Source organism: Podarcis bocagei, assembly GCF_964188305.1.
Source record: "Podarcis bocagei genome assembly, chromosome: 9".
Lineage (NCBI taxonomy): Eukaryota > Metazoa > Chordata > Lepidosauria > Squamata > Lacertidae > Podarcis > Podarcis bocagei.
In genome coordinates, this window is record NC_138134.1 from 31,938,869 (window position 1) to 31,959,366 (window position 20,498).

General features: G+C 40.7%; 1 protein-coding gene and 1 long non-coding RNA gene across 4 annotated transcripts in view; both read left to right on the top strand.

Moving 5' to 3' along the window:
* The window catches only part of GPM6A (glycoprotein M6A), a 179,537-nt gene extending 159,737 nt beyond the window's left edge, over nt 1-19,800 (top strand). For all 3 annotated transcript variants that reach the window (XM_081209081.1, XM_081209079.1, XM_081209080.1), the window contains 4 exons: nt 9,708-9,861; nt 12,051-12,127; nt 13,513-13,578; nt 17,586-19,800. In XM_081209081.1, coding sequence (XP_081065207.1) covers nt 9,708-9,861; nt 12,051-12,127; nt 13,513-13,578; nt 17,586-17,738 — 450 coding nt within the window. In that variant the 3' untranslated portion in view covers nt 17,739-19,800. The remainder of the gene's footprint in view (nt 1-9,707; nt 9,862-12,050; nt 12,128-13,512; nt 13,579-17,585) is intronic.
* Nucleotides 4,682-6,492, top strand: LOC308595310. Its single transcript, XR_014011992.1, has 2 exons — nt 4,682-5,311; nt 5,342-6,492. It is a non-coding gene; the product is annotated as an uncharacterized lncRNA (long non-coding RNA).
* Nucleotides 19,801-20,498: the final 698 nt, after the last annotated feature.

Sequence of the window (20,498 nt, forward strand, 5' to 3'; positions counted from 1 at the left end):
TGATACATGCCTCAGCATTATTATTTGCATATGCAGGCTGGGAAGTAAACACAATTACATAATGTTCTGGTTTTCCATAGTTCTGCTTATGTACTCTTTCACATTCTCACTTAATGGTATTTAATGGTTCTTGGAAGAGATTTTTCTTCCCAGAAGAAAAAGAGACATGCTTTGAATGCGTCCATCTTGTTTATATGGAATGTTTATGTAATGTGTTTGCATGTGTGGATTGAAACAAGCACGATAGCTTGCTACAAATGAGCATATGTACTGCATGTTGCCAACTGAATAATGGCAGAACTATAAAAAACAGGACTGCTATCAAAAATCACTACCCACCCCAGTCCATAGCTTCTGATTCTATTTATTCTCTGACCTGATGCTTTTAGTTATCCCTACATGGCACAGTGATTTGTAGCACAGGTGGGAGATTGGGAAGATGCATCATAATGATGGCACGAAAGGAATAAGTAGAACTAGATATTCCAAGTGGGTAGGAGGAATATGAAGAATGAGTGATTTATTTTCATAAAACCTGGCAGTCCCAGTAGAAGCCACTGGTAGCTTGTTCATTGGTTTTCTGCTTGGCAAGCAAGGAGCTGATAGAAGTGATGAAGAAGAAGAGTAGCAGGTGATAATGGTAGTGAGGAGGTAGACTCTCTAAGCTTGGAATCATAGAATTGTAGAGCTGGAAGGAACCCCAAGGGCCATCTAGTCCAACCCTCTGCAATATAGGAATTTCAACTAAGGGAGCTCATGGAAGGTCTCTTCTCCCAGGGCCCACCAAAACTTGTAGCCAACACTAAGACTGCCCAGGCTGCTTTCATTAACAATTAGAATGCAATATGAATACTTTCCAAAGAGAATTATGCTATGCTTTATTTGGATTTACCTTTTCACAGTTATGCTGACTCCGATGTCAACTGTCAGACATTTCCTTCCAAATCCTCCACTGCTAGCAGTTTGAGAAGAATCTCCATTGTTCATAAGATGAATGTATAATTCTACACATTCACTCACAGCTGGCAGGTTTATTTTTATGCTAGTAGTGGGCTATTCATCACCTTGACTGCTACTTAGCTTTATAATAAGTAGACTGCACTATCGCAGGCCCAGCTGCTTGTATATAGTAATTGCAACTACGTAGTAGGCACTCTCTTTGCCATTCCATTTATGTCCTTTCTAAAGGGATCTAATTCAATTACCAAATATTCCATTCTTCCCTCTGGTTCATCATGATAATTAAATTGTTGACTGCCGTGTCTGATTCTTTCATTCCTTTTCAGCTGAGAATTTACCCATAAGCAATATTTCATTTACCTGTGACTGAATCCTAGGACTGGGTCTGCATCTCTCTACCTTAACAGGATCGAGAGATTACAAGATAGAGAGTTCGTTTGCCTCTTTTGTGGCATGCAACATCTCTCATGTGAGCATAGTAACCATTTTTCTTGTTGCTGTGGCAACGTTGCACATCTCCGTTAAGGACTATTCACCAGCGTTTTGAAATAGAGATCTGGGTGCATTTAGCAGATGTGGGCTGTGTCATGTCCTTGCATTTGATGTCACTCTGCAAGTGAAGGCTGGCAGAGCTAGACTGAGGCATTCCACTGTCATCCCAGCCCTGGACAAAGGGGGTTGGGATTGAGCCCTAAGTCAAATATATGCATGCTTATTGTGGGATGTGCTAATAATTAGGCTCTTGTCGCAAAACAAAACAGCATTGCAGTGGCATTGTAGGCAGACCTACCCACACAAATGCTTGGGCTGGAGTTTAACAAGTTCTAAATAGCTAATTCAAGAGAACAGAAGCCCAACTTTCAATAACCTTATGCTGTCAGAAGTTGGTAATTGATTGTGCAGCAGGCACTTGAACTGTCTCAGATATATTTTTCTTCCCATAACATTATTTTTTCCATATCATGTTCACATAGGCTTCATTGTATAGATTTAATTACAAATATTACTGAAGTATGATAAATTACTACGTATTGATTCATTATTAATAGAGCATTCCACACATCGTTCTCATTTTCTTCCTCATGAAAAACAGTTGGAGGCAGGAAAGTAAACCTGGAAGAATCAATCACATTGACTTCAATTAATAATGCAGAAGGGAATATATGAGCATTTCAAGAAGAAGGAAGGACTAATTTAGAAGCTGTGACTCAGGGTGCTTTACACCCCCTGCTGTATATGCTTCATCTTTGCAAATAGAAAACGAGTAAGGGAAATGAATCCTAAAGCAGGGATGAGGAACCTGTGGCCCTTGAGATGCTTTGAGATGTTGGATTGTAACTCGCATCAAAGCTGACCATTGGCCAGGTTTGCTGGAGTTGGCATCTAACGTCCGGAGGACCTCTGGCCTAAAGTTAAAAAGGGGTGGAGAATAGAAGTACCAGTGGAAGAACCCTGAGTGACTATTATGCTGACCGACAGGGAAGAGACAATTGGGAATGAAGAAAGGAAACAATGTGGATGGCAGCAGGCCAGCACACTGGCTGTATACCCAGCCTCCTCCCCAAAATGTCTATCAGGTTCTTAATATATAGTGTAACAAGAAATAAAATGAAATTGTCTTTTTAAAACAACAACAACAACCCACAAGGAGATACCTTGTAAAATTGGAATGCAGTTCAGGTTATGGTGGTGGTAGTTAGATCTTGATGCAATTTATAATGGTTTAAATGAAGATTGAAATGTGCATCTGTATAGGCACAAACTCATCTGCAGGGCCAACCCTACCATTAGGCAGAGAGAGGCAACCTCCTCAGGTGGCAGGTGCTTTGGGTGGAGGGAAAAGATAATGAGGTGTTGGAGGACAAAGCTGTGTAGGACCCCTAAATCAGACTACTGCCCCCAGGAGACATAACAAAATCCTTTTTCAAAAACTAAAGGTTGGCTGACAGTACAGTCCTGTGAATATCTACTCAGAAGACACTTGGAGTTGGAGGATAGGATTGTTAGTGGCTAATAGCTATGATTGGTAGGTTCTGCCTCCACTGTTGCAAGCCTTAAGCTTCTGAATATCAGTTCCTTCATGAATATCCTCCGAGAAGTGTCTGTCCATAATTAGGTTGACTATAATGCAGTTTACAGTGCATAAGACTTACGGTATATTACTAGGCAAATTGTTGCTTGGCTAAAACAGTGGCTATGTAGATCCTTTGACCTAGAATCTGGTAACTTTCTTCAGCTTTCTTTCCCTTTCAACACGATATTAAACAAATTTAGCCTCGGTGAATTCAATAGAAGAAATTGCTGTCATTTCACATATTTCATTATAACTATGTTTTACATGGCAGTATTAGCTGGTATTCTAATAATAATGACCTAATAATAATTGTCATCATGTAGAAGAGGGATTTTTCTTGACTCAAAACCAGAGCAAGCATGAAACTAAAATTAGAAATAAAATGAGACTTATATTATCTGTGCAGTTCTAGTCATGTCTACTCAGAAGTAAGTCATTTTAAGTTCAGTGAAATGTACTGCCAGATATGTGTGTATAAGATTGCTTTAACACTGAAGAAATAAACAATCACAAATTAATTTAGTCTGCAGACATAATTCTTCGAGTCTTCTTAATTTAGGATACTGACTGAGATAAATCAGATTCCACTTGTATTCAGCCCTGAAGCATATCCAAAAACCATTGTTATTTTTCCCCTTTTATGTAAGTAGGCAGTTCTGCAACTATCACCTCATTCTAAGAAGCAAGCATCCAATCATACTTTCTTTTTAAAAAAACCTCACTTTAAAACCCTGCAATATAAGTTCTATATTTTTTCCGCAACTTTTTTAGGTGGAAGTTTTCATGCACACCAGTTCGGCATACCTAAAAGCCATGCCATGATTTTGCCAATCTCTGTGACTGATCCCTGCTAATCTAGATGGCAGATCAGGAGGGTGGACACTGGCAGCATAGTCCTAATTATGGGAGGACAGTTGCACAAAATGCAGTGCATTGTGGTATGCAGCATTCATTCATTATAATTTCATGGTAGCAGAGGTGGGGTGGGGAAATCCACTAGCAAAGCAACATCCAGATCCATTTCACTGTTGGCAGGCTGGGAGGAAGCTTCTTCCTTTCCCCTCCCATTGACTGAAGTGGGAAGGAAAGGGAATTACCTATGCCGGAACCGGGGTGGGGGTACATTTGCACCAGATTCTAGGACATGTCAGGGAAGTGAGTTGGCTTTGAATGCACCATATGCATGCCCTCCCTGACATACACGCTTCTTCACTGGCAGCGAATCATCAACAGAACAGCTGTGCCAGTGTACATAGGGACTTTGGGTAATATAAGTGTTGTCCCACCAGTATATCTGTCTCTGTCATGAAGTATCACTTACACTGCTCTCAAGACCCCTCAGCCAGCTTTATGGTAAGTATGGGATTGCACTACAGTGGTATCTCAGGTTACAGACGCTTCAGGTTACAGACACTTCAGGTCACAGATTCTGATAACCCAGAAATAGTACCTCAGGTTAAGAACTTTGCTTCAGGATGAGAACAGAAATCGTGCTCCGGCGGCGCGGTGATAGCGGGAGGCCCCATTAGCTAAAGTGGTACCTCAGGTTAAGAACAGTTTCAGGTTAAGAACAGACCTCTGGAATGAATTAAGTTCTTAACCTGAGGTACCACTGTAGATACACCGGGTAACCAGCATGTCAAAAAAACCTCTGTTTATTGATTTAACCCATTTATGCTGTACTCATCACAAAACTTTCCTCAGATGGCTTACAGTATAAATGTACAGGTGCAAGTATGCAACAGTCGTAATCTAAAGCAGCATAAAACAACAGTGACAATAGGAACAGCAGCAGATAAGAATGCAGCAGAACACCAGACAGGAGATAAAACATGCCTGAGAGTATAAAGTGGTCTTTACCTGGCATTGAAATGGCATCAAGGTTGAAACATACTTAATGGAATTAACCCTTTCCTCAAACAGAGTCTAGATTGCTAGTCCCACATAGGACCCTAGGGGCCAGTTTTTATGTTAGAGGAGTGACATGGTTGCTTCCCTTGCATCCACTCCCCACTTGCCCTATCCCACATGTCTGCCCCATTTCCACTGCTACTTTCTACCTTACCAGCAAAGCCGGGGAGCTGTCCAGCAGAGTCAAGGCGTGAGCTGTCCAACCAAGAAATGCCACAGATCTGGGTGCTGAGCAGAGTGACATTTTGTATCAGCATTAGCTTGGCACCAACTCATCGTCCTTATAGCTGCCCCACCCTTTCCTAAAGCATCAGCAGGGCCCTGATCCAATTAACTTGCTGGTTTTTACATCATTCTTCAAAGTAGGTCTCAGGATGTGAGGGCCCATTCTGCTAGATACTTGCATTGTGCTGCTGGTCCCTCTGCTCAGACGAAAGTTATGCGTTGAACATCCATGTCTGAATACAAATCCTTACGTTCAACTGCCTGGGTTCAGCTGCTGGCAATGTAGCCCATATGATCCTTTGAGTATCCCTGGTTGGCAGCTCAAAACTGCTGTTTTGCTTTGTAATTATCTGTGGCGTTCAAAAAAGGGTGCCTTCAGACTGTCAGTATTTTGCAGGAATGAATCAAGTAGATACCAGAACTTTGGGTTTTTGAAACTGAAAGTGGTCTGTCACCCTAACACAATAAATCCATTTTTTTTTTTCATTTTGGAAAGCAACAGGGAAAGGCATTTAAAAGTGAGGGATGAACAAATGATTAACAGGAAGACCTATAAACACCCTGCAAGCAAATCAGGATGAATCCATACTCAATAAAAAATGGACATTATCTGAAACAGGATGAATGCTGAACAAACAGTTCATCAGGAAGAGCCCAAAGTCTATTGCTGATCAAGATGAATGGAAGATGCAACATGAATAGCCACTAAGCCATTACTGCTTTGGCATACCTTACCTTATTCTAATATTAGGCAGCTTTTAATGGAGCCTTAAAGGGCTGCTGATTTTTCAGTTCATGGTTTAGAATAGTAGAGCAGGATACAAGGAGCATAAAGACTTATTGTGTTGTGCCTGGGATGACATGGGAAGGTAGCTTCTCATTATGTGATTAAACCCTATGTTACCACCCGTCTGCTTCCTCATGTTACAGGCATCACATGGTAAAAGCATGTTGTTTTCAGTCCTCTGAATCAAACCATGGAAGCCTACAGGATCACCAAAATGGGAGTGTTTTTAGTCTTTACAAATTGCAGAGTAATATATAATTAACTATACTTTGGGGATCTTTTCATTGCACCCAGAATTAGTTTAAATGGTTGCAGAAACAAAAACATTTAGTCGGAGAGGAATTGAAGACCAACCTTTTATTTTTAGCCTACAATTTGATATTCTTAAATGACTCTGTGCTTCCAAGTAATTTCTTCAGTTAGAGTGCCTGGGGTTGGCAGAGATGTCTCATCTGCTTAAGTAATATTGGTGAGGCACAGAGCTATAAAACAGAAAGGGGAGGAAATGACAAGACGTAAAAGGTAATAGGGTTTTGTTTTTTGTTTTTTAAAAAAGTGGGTTTGCTTTTATTTGTTAAAAGATCCTACCCACCAATATATTTCTCATGCTGCACAATGCTATGCATACCTACTCAAAAGTAAGCCCCACCGATTTCAGTGAGACTCACTTCCAAGTAATGGTGCATAAGATTGCTGCCATACTTGTTTTCTTAATCCAAATGATGGTAATCTTGTTCTACATAACAAATTAAGATGAAGAAAGTTGAGGAATTCAGGGTTATTTTAAGCAAGTTATTTTCCAATCCTGTGGTTGTCAATTAAAACACAGCGGGGTCTACATGGAATGAGAGTGCCCTGAAATGCTTAATATGTAGAATGAAATCCAGCATTACCAGCCTTTCAGAAAACAGAATTAATTCTTCCTGCCTAATATGTGCTCTGTGCATATTGTGATGTTCCTCAGCAACCAGCACAACCCTCAGTGTTAGCTCTACTCACTCTTTGCAAGGGATTTAATAAGAACATAATTCATACAAACCCTTCTGTAATGCCACTAGTAGCAGCCCATATGGAAAAAACAAACCTCCTCAAAAGTTAGCAAAATAGAACAAGACATCACGGCCCTCACATTGCACTACAAACAAACAGGATCTATAAAACTACTTATAGAACAAAAAAGGAGAGAACTAGACTCCCTAGAAATCAAGAAAACAATGATCAACATTTTATACTCTAAACAACGCTTATATGAGTATGGAAGGGAAAACTCCAGACTATTAGCAAATAGGTGTAGGAAAAAAGCACTCAAAACAAGCTGAGGTGAAGGAGGGCTTTTCCACAGCTAGTGGTGAAACTCGGGAGGATATATTTTCTGAGACATGCTTTCCTTTCATTACATATGTTAAGCAGCATAAGGATGTAACACATACTGCGGCATCTCAAATATCCCTTTGCAATGATTTGCTAGTGCAAAATGAGTTTGCAGTTGGTGTTCCTGACTGGACCATATAACATTAATGCTGCCATTTATTTATTGTTGTAAAACTTGTAGACTTGAAATGAGTGTGTGTATTGTTTGTTTATTGTGATATTTTATACTTCAATAAATATTAGGCACACGTGTGCATGCATACACATACACATTATATTTCATGTTGTGGTAGATCCATTAGAAAACCAACTTCTGCATGGATCCCACATGTTCAAATTTCAGACAATAAAAATGAAGAAATTATTCATGTCTCAATTGCCATCTCATCTCCTTTTCTGATGTATCCTTTCCTAATTTGTGGAATAACTTTATAATGAATAAACCACTTTCCTTCAGCTGGAACCTGAGGCAGAGAGGGAGTTCAGATGGGAAGCCAACTGTTATTTGAAAATATGTGCTTGCTCTGACCTCAGTCCTCCCCTTCAGTGTTGGTGCTGACCTTTAAAGCCCTAAACGGCCTCGGTCCAGTATACCTGAAGGAGCGTCTCCACCCCCATCATTCTGCCCGGACGCTGAGGTCCAGCGCCGAGGGCCTTCTGGCGGTTCCCTCATTGCGAGAAGTAAAGCTACAGGGAACCAGGCAGAGGGCCTTCTCGGTAGTGGCGCCCACCCTGTGGAACGCCCTTCCACCAGATGTCAAAGCGATAAACAACTACCTGACATTCAGGAGACATCTTAAGGCAGCCCTGTTCAGGGAAGTTTTTAACGTGTGATATTTTATTGTATTTTTGGTTTTTATGGAAGCCGCCCAGAGTGGCTGGGGAGGCCCAGCCAGATGGGCGGGGTATAAATAATAAATTATTATTATTATTATTATTATTATTATTATTATTATTATTATTATTATTATTATTATTCCCCCCTGCCAAGGGTCTTTAAACTGTGAAGGGAGCCATTGGGCAATAGGAATGTCTACAGGGTAGCTGTTCTGTGGCCTACAGTGGGTGTGGGGAACTTTGGCCCTCCAGATGTTGCTGAACAACAACTCTCATCACCCCTAGCCATTTGCCATGCTTGCTGGGGTTGATGGGAGTCGTACTTTAGCAACATCCGAAGAACCAAAGGTTCTCCACACCCAATCTAAGGCAATGACTGCTGCCTGTGTCCTTTTGCCCACTGTGGCTGGAGCCACGGTAAGGAGAAGAGGCAGAATGAAGGTTAACAGTGGTTGGTGGTGGAGTCAATGGGTGGGATGACGGGAAGAAGGTAAAGGAAGGGAGCAATTGCAAGGGGTAGGAAGGAGGTGGTGGAGGTCCAAGAGAAGAGGAGGAAGCTAAACACAATTTGGCAGGTGGTGGTGGGGAGGTGCATGGAGGGAGGGCTGAGCACAAATGATGAACATAGGAAACTTCCTTGTACTGAGTGAGACCATTGGGCCATTTAACCCAGTTTTGTCAACACTGAGTAGCAGTGGCTCTTCCAAGGTAAGCAAGAACCTGTAACCTGTGTTATAGTCCCTCTGTGAATAATGGCTGTGGTGTGCTGTAATTGGGTGCTGAGTTCCACCGTTTCATCTGCTCCATCATGGCAAAATTAGCACCAGTGCTATTTCTCCTCTTCTCTCATTGAAATTATTGGGAGGGAAATTCTTGGTGCCATCAATGGAAGGTATCTCTGTGGATTGAAGGCGCACAGGATGTGTTCCTCCACCGGGGTGTCAAGTATAGGAGGTGGAAGGGGTTTTGGTTCCCTCAATATGTGTGTGCAGAGAGCCAAGCACCCCCAATATTGAGGGGGCCACCATGTCCTGCCACTGCTGGGAGAGCGCACACGCACTAGGCAGGGGTGAGATGTATCTTGTGACCTTGGGCCCCCTCATTGTGGGAGGCAGGTCAGTGACCCTGTCCTCCACTTTGCTGCCCACATCCTTCCCATTACTCCACCCCATTCCAGCCCCTTTGCCAGTATATCTGTGGTGTTCTGCCAGGATATATGTGTTGGCCATGGCTTATCTGCCGTTCTGCCAGCGTAGGTTATATTGTGGATACATTTGGCTTCAGGTCGTGTTTTTCTCTTATAAAAGCTGATGAGCTTCATTCCACCTGATCCATTTATATTGAAGTAATTTGTGCAGATCCTTTCATTGTGAACCGTATTGGAAAGTTTTTACTTACAAATAAATAAATAAATATGTGAGATTAAAACAAATAAATTATAAAAAAAATTCCTTGTTCTATGACTGGCAGGTTCTTTTGGGAAAGAAAATAGTCTAAAATATTCTTCAGGTTTCTGTCTCACTCTTTTCTTATTTGTTACAGTTTATCATGCTGACATATATCTTCATGCTGGCCTGGCTGGGTGTTACAGCGTTCACCTCTCTGCCTGTTTACATGTACTTCAACATGTGGACTATTTGCAAAAACACCACCCTAGTGGAAGGGGCAAACCTCTGCTTGGACCTCCGTCAATTTGGTAAGTGAATGACTTGTGGATTAGTTTTATCAATTTTCCCCCCAAACCTCATGAAAATGCTTGCGTCACTTTTAGAAATACTAGATCAAACATCTAGTCAACAAATGTCAATGAATAAAATGAACACATTTTAGTCATCCTTGCTTGCAGGTGCAGGAGATAGTATTTGTGGACATGATGATGACAGCTTGTAAATTGTACACATAGTCCCTTTTCAGATTTCATGCTAAGCCAAATTGTAGCACTATGTGCATTAGTAGCAATGAGCCTTGAGCTTGCATGCTCCCTATCTTCTCTTACTGTGCAAGGATAAACTTAAAATTTATTGCAGTTTTAAATGAGCTACAGCTTCTTTTTACATCCAAACAAACCATAGTTTAATGAGAGTTTTAAAACTTCTAATATCTTGCCCACGGTCACAGCAGTGCAGCGGCAGGAGGGGAGGAGTACATGAATCCAAGGCTTGTTCTTGCTTGTACACATAACACTAAGTCATGATTTAGTCTTACAGCCAAACTGGGCCACAATCTTTCTAACTAGTGGGTGCCAGACAATTATGGTCGAGCCCTTTATTAGCTGAGATTATTAGTGCATCATTCATGAAGGACACAAAGCTGGATGGTCCCAGATTGGTAGTGGTGGTTTGGCCACCACTGATGATACCCACTTCTTCATCTTCTCATTCTTATCTTGGTACTGACTTGGTGTCTTCTGGACATAATTCCTGATAATGCTGTTTTTCATTTCCCAAGTCCAAATGGCTTGAGCCATACATATAGTCTATGTTCTTCCTCATGTTCAAGTGCATCCTTTAGAGAAAGTGAGACCACATGGTGAGTTTGATTAGTATGTGGAGAGACATGCATGATGGCTTCCTCCCAACTATTATACTTGCTTCCGGCTAATGAACCATCAAAATCTGAGCCTGGCTGGGCTGACTTTTAGTGGTGAGAGTTAAGCTAAGCTCATATAATGTTTCATAATATTTTAGATATTAATGCATTATTTTATATTGCTGGTTAATTGTTTAGCCATTTTATTAGCAAAGGCTGGGTGTCAGGGAACTGCCATCGGAGGGACAGGTGGTGGAAGGGCTCACGGAGGCTGGGAGAGACCCAGCAGCGGAAGCAGGAACCAGCAGGGGGAGAGGTGGGTCTCTGAGGGAAAGCGAGCAAGAGGGAGGGCTCAGGGACACGTCCAGCAAGAACAGTGGGGAGGTTTCGGGACCTCCCATAGGGAGACCCACTCCTCGCCGGAAACTGTCACGCCGTGAGTCCAGAAGACGTGTTTCCGTTAAGGAGCTTTTATGTTGGAAGCGATTCCGAAAGCAGCCACTGTCGGAATCTGCAAGTGACTAAAGCAGCCATGTCTGAGGGGCTCCGTCACAGACAGAGGTTTGTGGACTTGAACAAACTCTGAGGGACTACGATTTTACGCACAAGCAGCTCATCATCCCATCACACTGGGGCACCAGCTATGACCCTATCTGGAGAGAGTTTGCCTTGCTTCAGTTATCTTTGCCAGGGTAATCTCATGTTCAGACTACTGTAATGGGTTGTACATGGCACTGCCTTTGAAAACAGCCCCCAAAGATCAAGTAAGTTTTTATTATGTCTGAGTGACTGAGGGAGTGGTGTTATATGCGCACATCATACTGCTGCCTCACCATCTTCACTGGCTCTTAGCCTATTTCCAGGTCCAGTTTGAAGTTCTGGTTTTGACCTGTGTGCTTATATGTTTCATGACAGGGACCATAAGATCTTCTCAAAGCAAGGTGTGCTGGGTGGCTTTGGGAAGCAGAGCCTTTTTAGCAAGAGTAGTCCACCTGTGCAATCTGCTCAAGAAAGACGCTGGTCTGGTACTTAGGTTGCTGTGATTACGATACCAAGCAAAGGCATCCTTGTTGTGAGCCATTCTGACAACTTCATTACAGAATGGCCTAAAATACCATAAATAAATGTGTTTACAAACCCGTATTGTGTGCCTATGATACATAAAAAATGTATTTAGGCTTGCTGGAGCCAAGGGCACCCAATTTAAGGGCACAGAAAAAAGCTGACTCTGAATTGTTCTCATAGTTCCATGTTACCAAGTAGCTGATTATCCTTTCATCTTAAAAACAATCTGAGCCCATGTCTGAGTGCATTAAATGTGTGTCAACAGCTCACCAAGTCTTTAATCCATTACAGGAATTGTAACAATTGGAGAAGAAAAGAAGATTTGCACAATGTCTGAAAATTTCCTCAGGATGTGTGAATCTACTGAGGTAAGCGAAAGTATGAAAAGTTTGGTCATTGTGGAAAGAAGGAGCTCACACATTTCCACTCCTTTCACACTTTAAGGGAATAATTTCATGCTTTAATCTGGAATGCTCTCTTGTCATGAGCCTAGTTTACTTGCAGTTTATAGCAGTTTAAGGTTCACAGATACCACCATTGCTCCATTCATAGAAGTCCAGTTGATTTCTTCAGAATACCAATATCAAGAAAATAATTTACATTACTTTAACATGTAATGCATGGTGCTGCCTCAGAAAAAAGAAACTGTAGTCTGTATACAGAATTTGGCTGCAGGTGTACTAACTGGCATTGAATGCTATTAGCATTGGAGGCCAATACTTCATCACCTTCATTGGTGACAGTCTGTTTCCAGGCCCAATTCAAAAAGGTTTTTTTTGACCCTTAAAGCTCTTCAATGATTTGGAATGACCTTGTAGCTTCCTTCCTGTGAAGGAAATGGCAGCTCAAAATGATGAAACAGGCATTTGGAAGAGGTCTATGAGTGGGAATGGCCATTTTTGACCCTGCTTCTGGGTGGATTTTTTATTTAAATAAAACAGTTTAATATGATTACAATGATCAACGTCCTTGTCCTATTATGTGTGTTCACTGCCCTGGGAATCCTAGAAGATGAAGTGTGGGTTATAAATATCAATAATAAATAAATACCTGAAAGACCACCTCTTCCCATATGTACCTACCTGAGCCCTGAGGTAATCAATGGAGGCTCTTTTCCAAGTTCCCTCACAAGCTGAGATAGGTTGACCAAGCAAGAAAGAGCCATCTCAGCAGTGGCCTCTCAGTTAAGAAATGCTCTCCCCAGCAAGGCCTGTCTAGCACCTCCATTAATACATTTCTAGCACCAAGCAAATACCTTTTACCCTCACATCCTTTTTAATGGCTTGATGTGGCTGGTCTTCCTGGAACTTCTACATAGGGTTTCCCTCCTTTATTTATTGTTTTTATGATCTTGTAGCTCTCCTCTCTGTTTTATCCTGATGTTTTAGCACTGTGGTATTTAATTGTATCGTTCTCAACTTTGTGGTTTTATATTGTTTTAAAAGTTGCCCAGCGAACGGCAAGTATGGGACGACACAGGGAGATAATTAACAGATAAATAAATACTGAGATGGTACTTGCACAGTGGTACTTGCAAAATGTGACCTTACTATTGGTATTATTTGAACGTCACCCCTAGAGCAACGGTCATGGAGTGGCACAGAAATAAAATGAATGAATGAATGAATGAATGAATGAATGAATGAATGAATGAATATTGGGCTGCTTAATCCATGCATGGCAGTGCAGCAGAACCTGGGCTTTATTATTAGCATCCTCAATTTGCAACTTGTTTCCCTTGTTCCATTTGCAGCTGAACATGACATTCCATTTGTTTATTGTGGCACTTGCTGGGGCTGGAGCCGCAGTCATCGCTATGGTAAGATATAGAAACCTTTCCCTTGGTGGTAAAAGTCACAATGAATATAAGAGATGCTTGTTCTCTAAATCAAATAATATTAAATGCAATGTGCAAGAGCTTTAAGTCCTATCATCCAAGTATTTTTTGAAAGCGAAGAGCATATCCCACCTCATTTTATCCTCACAACAACATGTGAAGTAGCTTAGGATGAAAGCATAACTGACCCAACTTGATCCAATAAGCTTCATGGCTAAGTAGGGATTTGAACCCGTCACTTTGGTCCTAGTGGGACACTCTGATCTGCTAAATTTCTATGGCTTTTTGGAATTCAGAGATCATCTGTAGTATCTCTTCTTCAGTATGCATATGGACCCTCTTGCATTTTTCTGAACAAACAAGCAAACAAAAATACAAGGGTAACAGATGTACAAAATAAAATATGAAAAATCTGTTCTGATGACTGACAAACAAATTCCAATTTGGTACCTCACACCATTTTAATACTGCCAAAATGTAACCATTAAAAAGAAGAAGTTAGGCATGCTTATAGTTTTGCAGAAGTGCATGGCTATTGTTTGGTACAGGAATAGAAACCAAAAGACTTCTGACTTTTTTCAACCTGGGAAACATAATGGTTATCAGCATTTGTACAGCCCTTGTTGTATTGAAATAACAAGTCTGGAATAAGAAGAAAAACCAATATAGGAAGGACATGTTCCTAGTGGAACCAGAGGTCCCCAGCTCACTGCTAGCTCTATTAAACTTAATGTGTTATGATGTGGTTGTGGTATCTTATAGGTCAGCCATACCCAACCTGGTTCACTCCAGGCACTTTGACTACAACCCTCATCTATTCCAGGCAGTATATGGGAATGGCTGATGGGAATTGTAGTCCAAAATGTCTGGAGGGCTCCAAATTCGCACATGCTGTGAAACCCTGAGTTTTGAGGGGGGTTTTTTTCTGTCTTCCCACTTTTTCCCTTTTCCATTGTGTGTTGTTTGTTTATTTGTTTCAGTGCAAGCCTGTGGATAGGGAGTGTCTTGTTTTGATTTCATGTAAGCCGCTCTGGGAGCCTTTTTGGCTGAAAGGTGGGGATACAAATGCTCTAATTAATTAATTCATTAATATCAATCTCCAATTGTTCATCTGCCAACTGTACATAGATTATATCTGGATTCAGTTTAATTTCTGAAATCGCTTCTTCTAACAGTGAAATAATGTGGGGTCTGTTGTGAAGCAAAGCGGTGCTGTGTTATGCCCCTGCAACAAATGCACCAGAACTATCTTTCATTTTCCAAAATATAGTGATAAAGCTCTTGCATGTTTTATATAAATCTGAACTTGTCCAGTTCTTTAGTTTCCATAGTGATAAGATTGGTTTTTCAGTGTCCTCTTGTCAAAAATGGCTGTCTTCCTGTTCTCTGGCTGTTGAATGTGTCTCGGTCATTGTTTAGACAGCAAATAGACAGCAGCATGGTTGGTTGGACAGAACCTGGAGCTTTGGAACACACATTAATCTTTCTTGCTCAAGTCTCCATACTTGATTTAGCTACCTCTGCAGACCAGAACAAAGATTAATTAACACTTCAAAGCAGCTCCTTCTTTGAATGTGCAAAGCTGTGCAAATTCTTCTATCCATTATATGATATATTTAATTCATTTCCTCTTGGCTCTCCCAAAAGCAAGGCTGGTCAATACACCATAAACCCTGAAATATAAGACAACATTTTCACTGTTTAATTTATCAAAGTATGTTCTCTCAACAAGTACTTTGGCACAGAGAAATATTCCAAATCGTTCAGCTGACTGTGAGTACAGAGACTTGCCAATTGCAAGTAATTTCCAAAGGCTGCATTAAAAATGAATATTTTGGTTTGTATCCAATGTTATGCCTACTCAGAGCAGACCCATTTAAATTAATAAACATATGTCTGTGGAGCTATGCAGTGCTTGAACTAAGCAACAGGCCGCAACTCAGAAAAGCAGCTAAGCCATCACAGAAGGCAGCTACCTTGACCTTATCTAACAAAGGTTGAGGTGGCTTCATGATCCTCCAGAAAAAAGCAGAGTCCCTTTCATATAGCCTTTCTTATCACCCCGCATAAAGAAGCAGTGCCAGGGACACTGATAAGACAGGACTGTCACTGTCACACAACTCCTGTCACACTGTGTGGGAGTTTATACCACAAGGATGGAGTACCTTTGGTCGTCCTGATGTTGTTGGGATCTAATTCCCATCAGCCTTAGTCAACATGCCCAGTGACTCCATAACAGGTTTTATCTCAGTCAGGTAGGACAGCATCCTGAACTTTGTTGGAAAGGCTCAAGAGCTGCAGAGCTTGCTGGTTTCCAAAGCTTAGGAGGAGTTACTTATTTGGACTTTGACAACAAAGCAATGAAACCCTATGATGGTTTTTTGCAGTTTGATTAACTTTTGGATTTATGCACTGAACTGCCCTGAGATATATGGGTATAGGACCGCATACAAATTTAATGGAAAATAAAATAAAATCCAATGTGCAGATTTCAGCATGGAAACTGAAACCCACCCAATTCAGTTCTAATTTGTGTCCTGCATGCCTCCTTTGAGTGACAGAGCCTGCCTTCTGGTACATGGCAGGTTTTTGTGTACAAACACTCTACAGACTTTTAACACTTGTAGTCATGCAAGTAGAGAAAAGAATGCTGTGGGAAGTGACTTAGACTCAAATTCTACTAGCCCAGAAGATTAAATCAGTTTCTCATACAAAAAAAACAAAACTCAGGAATCAACAATGTCTAAAAATAAGGAAAAGTGCCTTGTATATATCCAGAAAGCCTTGACATGACACACTTAAGCTTTAGGGCAAGCTGCTCATAAAAGTGTAAAATTCAATTACACAGGAGCCTTTTACTGACGGTGTTGTCCAGTGAATTGTTAACAGATGGAAGAGAAAACCCCACAAACCTCAAACTACCTGCTTGAAAGAAAAGGAGAGCTCAATCTTCTGCACATGGGCTTACCATCATCCTGAAATTGACAGTCATTTCAGAACTAATTAGTGTAGATATGAGAATAAGTCTACATAGTAGGATAAAGTTGCCTTGATTATGTGCCTGGCTTGTGGAGCATCACCTTCCTTCATGAAACCACATGTACACTAGATGGATGTCATTCAGCATATAAGCATCTTTTCAAAATGCCTTGGCATTGTTTTAACTTCTGTCAAGCAGGAGGGTAGACTTTTCAATAAGAGCAGGGATAAGAAATGAGGAGAAATGGCAAGGGATACCATTATGGGAAGCAGAAAGACGATGACTAGGGCTGCATGAAATAGTTGGAAGTAGCATGCTGAAAATAAATTACCTTGCCAAAGATTAATGCTGTTCGGCTGCTTTTTGAAATCTGATTGTGCCTACAGCAGCTTCTTCCTCCTCTTCCTTGACTTTTTTTGTCCAACTGGCTATAATGACCAGATGAACAGATATTGTCTGTTGTAGCGCTGTGACATCATGAGCAAAATTGTTTGGATAACCACAGCCATTTGAATCAAAGAAAGGTGTGCAAATGAGGGTGAGCATAGTGGAGGCAAAGAAGGACACTGGTAAACAACATGGAAACAGATTGAATGTATTTGCAAGAAGTCACAGAAAACAGAGACTTGTGCAAACAAGCACAAAATAAAGCATGGTCAATGCCTCCAGCTTCTCTTCTGCCTGCAATATCATTTTGCCTGGTGAATACCATTGTCCCAGCCCAGCCTTTCAACTCTCATCAGCCCCAGCCAGCCAGAGAAGTTTTGTAGGTATCAGGAAGGCAACGAGTTGGCAAAGGCTGTTCTAGCCAATTCTTCTCTTTTTAGGTAAGGGCTGGAATGTGGCAGAGTCCAATAGAATCTGGCTTGGTGTAATGAAATGTGAAAAAAATGTGATGAAATTCCATGGTCTCTCTCTCTCTCTCTCTCTCTCTCTCTCTCTCTCTCTCTCCCTCTCCCTCTCCCTCTCCCTCTCCCTCTCCCTCTCCCTCTCCCTCTCCCTCTCTCAGGTTCACTACCTTATGGTTCTTTCCGCCAACTGGGCCTATGTGAAAGATGCTTGCAGAATGCAGAAATATGAGGATATTAAGTCAAAGGAAGAGCAAGAGCTCCACGACATTCATTCTACCCGCTCTAAAGAGCGACTCAATGCATACACATAAGAAAAAACCTTGTCTTACTTTCTACCATTGAATGATTTGTTGTTTAACTAAAGGCCATCCATCTATCCATTAAGAAAACAAAACAAAATGAAAAGTGCTTCTCACAAAAGATAGCTAGGGTGACATCTACATCACCCCTGTACAATTCTTGGTTGTCTAGCACTTGGTTTTCCTAATTAGTTAATAGCTTGTGTGATCAGTCTCTACTACAAAGCTCCCGAAACAGCCCTTTCCCAAATCCTAAAGTGATTATTTTCTGTTAGATCAAGAATACTAACTACTGTCAAATACGGAGATGTGTTTGATTTTTTTTAAATCACTTTGTATGTGTTATGCATAACACCTTTTTGCATTGTTTCTTATATGTTTTTGAAAAGGAAAAAAAAAGCTTTTTATACTTTTTAGTTTGGATTTTGGTAAGTACTTTAACTACAGGTATACTTCAAAGGGACCACGGTACATCACGTACAATTTCTAGAGGAGGCACACTGCTGACATTCCTTCAGATTTGGAAATCTCGCCAGGTGGACCGGTGGGCATCTTGACAGAGGGGTCCTGAGAACATTTTAAACAATCAAAGGTGCAATTTCTAAATTTGTAAGAGTAGGTAAAAAACAAAACAAAAAGAAGTGCTTCTTATCTTTGTTAACATTGTATGATTCTTCTTCATGTACTTAACAGAGTATTCTTCTCTCTTATCAAAGTTCCATTGGTGGCTATTCATGTTTATATTGTGAGCATGCAGACCGTGGTGCTTGTAATGCATGGCCATTTGTCTTTTTCAAAGCGTATTACCTTCCGCGGTTACCTTCCAAGAGTCGCAGTGTATAGAACCAATGTTACATACAGCTATGCGTAGGTTTCTGCAGAATGATCGCTGTAACCCCACAATGGTTATGCTGAATTGAAGCTGTTCATGTGCCGATGTGAGCAATCGCTGCTTAGCTACATTTATGAAAGTGATATATCTATAATACAGCAACCTCTTAAAGAGTCAGAAGTCTTTTTACCTGCTTTAAAAATTTAAGTGGATTGCACCTGTCTGAACTATACATATACTGTATGTGATATATTTAAAGGAGGCTTCCATAAATGTAATAGCTTGGCTTGTAGCTTTCCTACACACATACTGGTTTACCTGTCTTATGTTAAAGTGAGGTTAATGGCTGCTACTGGACCTATTGTTTGGAAGTGTTAGTAATATATTTGAACCTTTATTTTGAGTAAGAAAATATTAAGAGAAAAGTCAGTAATGTTAATCTGAAAGAAGTACCTGTATTAAAAAGAAAAAAAGAAAAACCATACAAAAAAAGGGGGGACATCAGTATTATTGGACCAGAATTGGTGTTTTTAATTTTCTTTTTTCTTTTGCCTATTTCTAATGCTACAAGAATGCTGTAAAGTGTCTTTTAAAGTGATGTATCCTGACAAGACATTTTTGTCAGCGTTAAAAAAAATCCTAGCTAGTTTTGTGCACTTATTGGACCATTGTGAATTCTCTCTCAGTGTAAGTGCATTTCTAATAAAAGTTCTTGAGTAAAACTCTTCTTTGTACTATTACTAGTCATGCATCATCAGTAATTTTTAACAATTCTTGTAGTAGGTAGAGGGTAATACTATAGTTACTTGTGGCATGTTTATGCATCAAGTAGTATTAGTTAATTTTGATTTTTTTTAATTATAATTTTTTAACATTTTTTTTTACACTTTACTGTCTTACGGGGTCAACATTTTCTGATATGTGCAGTACCAGTATTTACAGTTCTGCAGAAACTATTATGAACCTCTTTCAATTCTATATTGTAGTGTTTCAGTTTTGTGTCTTAAAACAGTGTGATGATTTTTAAAACAGTGTCTTTTAAACTCCTGTAATGATGTTGATGCTTTTGGCTTTTCTCTGGTATTAGAGTTTGTATTTTCACAAAGAATGCTTTGTAGCAGGCATTACAATTAATCTGTTTTGTACATAAATGTGCCAACAGCTTGATGGTGGCGTTTTTGAAATGTAGAACCAAGTGCTTGCAAAAATGTAATAAATACACTTGTGTACTTTGTGTACTTATTAGTTGTCCATGCTTCATTTTTCACCTTTTGATATAAAATTTTATGTATTGGAAATTTCAGAGGGGAAATGTTATTAAACGTGCTCTTGATAAGTTACTGTTTTCTTGTTTTTCAGAAGGAACATTTCCCAACCTGATTGTTCTGTCAAGAGTGTATTAAATCTAAAGGCTTTGCTTTAAGGTTTTAATGGAGCTTCGTCAGAGCTCCAGTACTGGTCAGGTTTCCACCATTCACTTTAATATCAGGGACAACTTTGCATGTACATCCTCAGGAGAGATTCCACAGGACTTAGGAGAGAACTTAGGATCCTAAAGTATCACCTTTGAGTTGGGATTGTGTTGTTCCTGCATTCTTCCTTCCTACTTATCTCAGGCACTTGTAGTTGGGGCAGAACATCCTGTTTCACCATTTGAGGCAAAACGGGCAATGCTCCCCTGCCTCTGCCACCACCTCTGCCAGCTGCAGAGAAGCTGGTGAAATTTCGCACGCTCCGCAAGATCTCACACGATTTTGGTGAGATCTCATTGGAAATCAGTATTAATGCTGGTGACATTTCTCTGCCTGTGGCAGAGGCAGTGGGGCAGGTGTGGGTGCCACCTTGGAGGCTTCTGCTCCCTGAGGCAGTGGCCTCATCCCACCTAATGGCTGTGCTTATAGTGCCAGCCTGTAGGCCATGCCAAGCAACTATGTCAAGTC